Source organism: Andrographis paniculata, unplaced genomic scaffold (assembly GCF_009805555.1).
Source record: "Andrographis paniculata isolate CXL003 unplaced genomic scaffold, ASM980555v1 Contig32END, whole genome shotgun sequence".
Taxonomy (NCBI): domain Eukaryota; kingdom Viridiplantae; phylum Streptophyta; class Magnoliopsida; order Lamiales; family Acanthaceae; genus Andrographis; species Andrographis paniculata.
Genome location: NW_026137565.1, coordinates 7,036,631 through 7,043,373, shown reverse-complemented (window position 1 = coordinate 7,043,373; position 6,743 = coordinate 7,036,631). Strand labels below are relative to the sequence as shown.

Here is a 6,743-nt window from a genome sequence, read left to right as displayed (position 1 = left end):
TGAGCGAGTAGCGTTAGGCTAGGTGGTGTGTTTGCAGGCTGTAATTTACTTTATTTATTTTTAAAATATAAAAATATTTATATTTATGAAATAAATCTGAAATAGCTGACGTAGGATTGAAGGGGAAAAAGTTGATGGGCGAGGGGAAAGTATTTTAATTAATATTTAATTTAAATTGATTTGATTTGATATAAATTTTAGGGGAGATGATGGATGGACAGTTGGGGAAGACGTGACCTCTGCTCTTATTTGTCACTTTCACTTTGTAATCATCGCCGTTCTATTTTTATTTTATTTTTCATTGTATGCTTCTCCAACATTCATTACATATTAATTTACATGTTGATCTATTAATGGGCCGTTTAATAGGAGGCATTGTAAAGCCCACAATAGCGGTCAGTGTCTTAGGCCCACAATTTTATGGGCCGGAAATTTCGATTTTTGGCCCAAAATATTGTTGGGCGGGAATCAATTAAACTCAAAAACTGGGTTTGGGGGCTGATGGAAGATTTCAACTCTATTAGATGATTCTGATCCAGATTGTCATGTAGACTTTAATTCGTTTTGGAGGTCGTTTTGTGGGGGAATATCTAGCTGAATTTTTTGTGGACAATGTTGGGGATCATCAACGTTGGGTCCTTTTCATGTGGTTTCTGATGTGCTTGATTCTACTGAAAGAATTTTTATGTCGATTTTTTTCAAGAACTCAAAGATTATATCTATCGGGAAGCTTTGTGAGACGTGATCTCTGTTTCTGTCTTGCTCCGCCGGCGATTGCTGCTTTCTTTAACCTACCTTAATGGCCCTGTTCTTACAGGCTAGACTATCCACCTCCGGCAAACGTGGTGTGGATTAGATAGGGAACAATGAAGTGGAAAATGGAAATGGAAGAGACAGTTACACCTGACCGCCAACAGAATGAAGGTTGCTGCAGTTTTTTATTTTTTTATTTTTTTTCATCCTTAATTATGTTTTGGATTTTTCATTGAGTTGTTTATATGATGCTTGCATCATTATATGGAGTGATATGTGCCATTTTGTTGCTTAATTGAGTTCTTATACTGCGATGTAATTATCTCATGCGTGGTAGCCCAAACATTTGATGCTCACTGGAAAGAAGATCGTGGAAAAGACAATCTAACTTCCTACATTTCAGGCAAATCAGTAAGAGTTTTGAGAATTAGGGTTGAATGTGGTAAATGTATCATGCTGCGATTAGCTGAATGATTGTATGGATGGAATCAAAGCGAACCTACTTCTGTGAATCCATGTATACTACGTCATGACTAGGGAGTTGATAAAGGGTATGCATGCCTGCTGTTCTACGATTTAGTTCCTGATCCTCGGACATTAATGGCTAGAGAGCCCCTTTCCCCTGAAATTTAGATACCGAAGCTCTTTAAAGGGACTTCTTATTTTAGCCATCCATCATATTAGACCTTTTATCTACCACATATTCATTGCCATTCATCTTTGTCAAGTGTTTGTGGTATCCAGATAATCTGCGGACAATTTGCATATATGACGAAGGATTTTCTTAATGATTCATGTAACTTTGATGCACTTACTTATTGTATTCAATTGAGTGTCATGTCCATAAAATTTTGTGGAATTTGAAGAAGGGTATTATCCTTGTAGTAGATTGCAAATAATTATGCTTAGCAGATGCTTTGTAATTCACTAGAGTTGGTTGGTGCTCCAAAACTTTTTAATGATCCACAATCTTGGGGTGGAAATTTCAATCGTTGGTTATATTCACAGGCTACTGGGAAACTTGTCCAATGTCCTGCTTTAGCACGTTGGATGCACATATATTTTGTTTGATTTCTCAAGTCGAGCTAGCATTGGTCCCACCTTGAATATCTTTGAGCGCATACTTGTTACAAATACGACAAATTTTCAATGAAGTGTGACTTAGGTTTGAATTATTTGCTGTCGGCATGTTTTTAGATTCAATATTTAAAGTTTCTGTTAGCACATCTGATCTAGAAATCGATCTATCTTCTTGTTAATTAATTAAGTATTACAACTCATGTATTATTTGTATCCATTTGGATTTTAAAAGAGTTTGACTTACGCTTACGAACATTTTCTTAGTTTGAAACTTTTATTCCCTGCTTATGTCCTTTTCTTGTGTTCTTTTAGACTTGTAATTTTTGTTTAATTCCACTTGAATTTCATCTGAATTCAAACTCAGGGCCCTTGTTTATATCGAACACACATGCTCTGCATGAGCCTTCAACACAGCTGCTACTGAATACTTACAAAGGAAGCAAATGAAGTGAATAATCACTCAGTGATGAAAAAATCTGCAGTCACATCTGAAGGGATTTTTGTCTCATTTACAACAGGTATGTATGCTTTCATATCTGCAGCTCGTCTTCTCTCTGAATCATGATTGTATGTTCTTCAAAATCCCAGTTTGTGTTACTTTAATCTTTTTAGCTCTGCAGATTTCCCATAACCTGGATATACATTGTCTGATTCAAAATTTTTGTCTATTTCTTTGATTATAATTTTTGTCGACCTTTATTTTAGTTTTGTGCGTTCAAAGTTTGTATATATTTCTTTGTTTTGGAGGTGGCAATGGAGATGGCAGGCTCGATATTGACTCATTTCATTTGTTTAGTTTTTGATGTGTTCCTAAAAAACTTGGGAATGCTAATGGTAAGATATATGTGGGTGCTAGGAGGTAAGGCTCTGTTTATTTATTTATGTTTTTGGGTGTGTTGTGAATTTAAACATAAAAGGAACGAGATAATGTTTGAATAAGTTTAGAGACACTTGTGGGTTTGTTTCCTTAAGATTCTAATACTAGTTTTTGTTTTGGTTTTGAGTTTTAGTTTTTTAATTGTTATTTAAATGTAATGTTTTTGTAAGAAAAGAGTAATTTATTTTTATAATTTACAAAACCAAACCGTGTTTGTTTGGGGTTTGAATTTTTAATTGTGATTTAAAGAATAAAAATTTTTAATTAGATGTTGATAGGGTATGTTTTTATTATTATATTAAAATTGATTTTTAGTATAATATAAAAAATAAATTTTGATTTAATAATTTTGAAGAATTTTTTTTTTTATAAAAATAAATAATAAAAATCCTGAAAATTTTGATAAAATAACACACAGCCATACTATAATATATTTTATTATCAATATATTTTAATTGTTATATTGACATGTTATATTTTAAATTCACTATTCATTCTATTTTTTCCTAAAAAAATATCAATTCAAAATATCGCATCATCAACACCTGATATATCGGAAAATTTTGAGAACATACCAATTTTTATTTTTATTTTTGTAGAAGTTAGCGTAAATGTGTTTAATTATATTATAAATTTATTCCACTTAGATTAAATAGTACAAAATTGTTGAATTTAATAAAATGTAGAAGAAAAATAAAAAAAATAAATTATACGAATTCTTAAATTATGAGGGAAATATTAATTGACATGGAGTTTCTTGTCCGAAAGTGGACCAGCTGACACATTAATTACACCCAAATTAATATGGGCCAGGCCTACTATCGTTATACCCTATAAGATAATAGAATGGAATGGTAAATGATCCAAAATTAAAATAATAGAAACATCAGTAAAGTCCATTATTATAGGTATTATATCAAAATGCTCTTACAATAATTAGAGTAATGATGACCGAATCTGCTTACATTAATTATATTCTATGATGTTCGTTGACCCTGTTTTAATAAATTTAAGTACACTATAATAATAGATTGTCAAAGTCGCGCGACCACTTTCAGCGCTTTTGGTCTTCGACTGGACAGGACTGACTGCGACGCCTGTCACTGTCAACCCCTGTCACTGTCAGTGGCGTATAAAAAACGGCGTTTCATCAGACACCAACCCACAGCATCGCCCTTTCTCGTTCTCCGCCGCTGCCGCTGCCTGTGTTCTCTGTGCCCTACCCAGCTTAGAATGGCATCGTTCGCACCGTCTGGACCATCCACCTCCGGCAGGCGAGTCAGGGAGGCGGATACCGGAGACGAAAGAGCTCCAAGTCGCCGGAGAAGCGGAGGAAGCGGTAATTTACTCATCCTCGGTTCTATCGCTTTCGATTTCCCTAAATGCTTAGTTTATCGGAGATGCTTGCTTTAATTGTAATGTCTTTTCGTTGTGGGAGTCGCGTGATGTTCTACTTTCATTTTTCTTGCCTGATCTGGTTGTGTCTGAAGAAATCCTTGTTCCCGAGTTTGGAGGTCGATGATGCGTTCTTTTTTGGATCTGATTTTAGGGCTTCAGTTTGTGCTGTTTGTTTTCGTGTGTTTGAGCTTTGATTTCATTCTTGTGCTGTGATCTAGCCATCTTAGCAGAACAGCCCCAACGCCTGATCCTCAATTGAGAGGATGAGCATAAAAAAATGATTTATAACCCCTTGCATTTAAAGCCAAAGATGTTGATGTCGTTGCTGTTTTTGCAAGCTAAAAAAGCAAGTTTTGAGTTCTTTTAGATTTAGGGTTGCATATAGGTGAATTATAACTTATTCATTGGCAGAAGAATTAATTGGGTGGATTTAAAGTGAATCTAGTTTTTTGGATTTACGCGCTTAAATTGTGTGGACGGTTAACGTACTTCAACGAACTTCTGATTTAAAACAATTGCGAAAAGTTGGGCTTCGGTTTCCGCCTGTCCCTGTCAAGAGAGTGAGGTATCCATTTTATCAGTGTGAGGGCCTTGAAGTCGTTATGACTGTTCGTTGCAGATACGACAAGGATATTTAATAGATAGTTCGGTTAAGATGTGATCACTTTATTTGATTTCATTTAAGGGAAGTTACCAATGGTAGGTTGATTAATCATGGAATATGTAATGAATATGGAAAGTATACTGTCCTTTATTACTCACGAATTAATTTAGTTTAGATGAAGTCATGTAATCCCCTGGAACCGGTCGGTGCTCTAAAGTTTTTAATGATCCAAAATTTTAGAGTGAAATGTAAGAAACTATTTTGTATTCCCGAGCTGTATAATACATAAGAGGGATCAATTGTAAATTCTAGAGTGCTTTTGAAACCCTTATTAATCTGAAAATGTTGAGAACTATAATTGCAGCTGTGAAGATTTTTACTTGATTTTTCTGTCTATGCAATGCAGACATAACTCAAGTGGAAGATCGTATGGGAATGATACATTCAAGCGCTGCGTTACAAGGACGATGTTTTACTGGAATCCCTACAACATGTGGTGATGTTGACAACATGCACGCTTCAACATCAGGTAGGTCAGAGTCTAATGATGAGGATATTTAGTATTTAATGATGTTGAGGTCTGATGTTTGTACAAATCTCTATCTTTTCTAAATGATCCCTGGATTTTCTAAATGATTCCCTTATGTCTGATAATGCAGAAAGTTATTGCACCGACATGGAAGCTCGAGAAAGTGCAAGGCAAGTGCCTCCAATGTGCAATCTATTTGTTAATTTAATCGGCCATATACCTTACGAATTAATTAGAAGTGATTGTAATTGTAGTGCCTCACTTATACTGGAAGTAAACCCTGATGATAACTTTGTTTCTTAGGTCACCTAGTCTAGAGCTATGGTTGAGAGACTCGACAGGTGTCTCTAGCTCTACCACTGTAACCGGCACAGGCAGCAGCACCAGCACCGGAACCTGCACGAAGCTGCCCATTCCCTGCGATTTTCATGCCAAAGGGTGGTGTATTCGCGGGGAATCATGCAGGTTCCTTCATTCTGATCAAAGGCTGGGTACGTTCAAGAAAGTATATTATTTTTATGTAAACATTTAACCTAATCTAAGGTTAGGTAATATATGTAGCTTTATTTGAATCTCATCTGACGATCATATATTTTCCTTTCTTTTTTGTTTTGGTAGGGGGCGGGTCTGTGGCAGCTTCAAGCAACTCCGAGCTCAGCTTATTCAGAAGTAATATCAGGTAATTTCTTACTTCGAAAATGTTTCTGTAATTGTGAGCGATGGTATGAAAGGAATGTCTAGTAAGAGTAGAGATACTGTGCATTGATTGTAGGATTAATGATATTTCGAATTCTGATTCCAGATATAATTTATATTTGTTCATGCTTTTTCAGAATCGATCCAGAGTCCTTTTCTTTTCTGCAAGTGAGTTTGACAGTTTTGGATTCATATGATTGGAAACCATCATTCCCATTTATCCCATCTCATCATATAACTAAATACTTATTAAATAAGGAAAATTTGGACAAAAGCTTTCCCGACCATGGCTTGTCCGCCAGGAGTGGTTCACAAAGTCAGGTTAGTACTATGTTGGATATGGAGGTTTTAAGTTTGTTCATGTTGTTAGTATCATTTGTGACGATGCATTGAACTCTAATTATCATAATAATTTAAATTTTTTCTGCTGAAACAGAGGTTTGATCTGAAGGTCGATGACTCTGGAGGGAAGGATGGGACTGGTGCTGATGCTTCAGGCATAAAAGCACCGAAAGATTTTGAAAATGCACTCATTGTGCATGTGAAAGAATTGCTGGAACCTGCATGGGCGAACGGCTATTTGAGGAAGGATGATTTCAAAGAAATTGTGAAGAAGTCAGTTGATAAGGTGCTTTGCTCCTTCCAGCCTCTCAATGCCCCTATGCCTAGCACAAGTGAGGAAATTAAGGCATTTATTTCCTCATCTGAAGCCAAAACTAACAAGCTAGTGCAGGTCAGTCGGTAAATCTTGTTATGTTCGACTAATAGTCAATAGTAGTTATCAATGTGCTTCTTCTTTTGATTGA

At 35.6% G+C, this 6,743-nt stretch overlaps 1 protein-coding gene across 27 annotated transcripts in view; it reads left to right on the top strand.

The window, feature by feature from the left end:
- The first annotated feature begins 576 nt into the window (after nucleotides 1-576).
- LOC127248120 (uncharacterized) overlaps nucleotides 577-6,743 on the top strand; it is a 29,928-nt gene continuing 23,761 nt past the window's right edge. For 13 of the 27 annotated variants that reach the window (XM_051270313.1, XM_051270311.1, XM_051270310.1 and 10 more), the window contains exons 1-12: nucleotides 579-924; nucleotides 1,091-1,164; nucleotides 2,198-2,351; nucleotides 2,581-2,692; nucleotides 3,741-4,049; nucleotides 5,119-5,241; nucleotides 5,372-5,411; nucleotides 5,545-5,732; nucleotides 5,860-5,920; nucleotides 6,075-6,105; nucleotides 6,196-6,258; nucleotides 6,374-6,670. In XM_051270313.1, the coding sequence (XP_051126270.1) occupies nucleotides 2,587-2,692; nucleotides 3,741-4,049; nucleotides 5,119-5,241; nucleotides 5,372-5,411; nucleotides 5,545-5,732; nucleotides 5,860-5,920; nucleotides 6,075-6,105; nucleotides 6,196-6,258; nucleotides 6,374-6,670 (1,218 nt within the window). In that variant the 5' untranslated portion in view covers nucleotides 579-924; nucleotides 1,091-1,164; nucleotides 2,198-2,351; nucleotides 2,581-2,586. Of the gene's footprint in view, nucleotides 925-1,090; nucleotides 1,165-2,197; nucleotides 2,352-2,580; nucleotides 2,693-3,740; nucleotides 4,050-5,118; nucleotides 5,242-5,371; nucleotides 5,412-5,544; nucleotides 5,733-5,859; nucleotides 5,921-6,074; nucleotides 6,106-6,195; nucleotides 6,259-6,373; nucleotides 6,671-6,743 lie in introns of all 27 variants that reach the window. The other 14 variants (XM_051270333.1, XM_051270330.1, XM_051270329.1 and 11 more) reach the window with 8 other exon arrangements.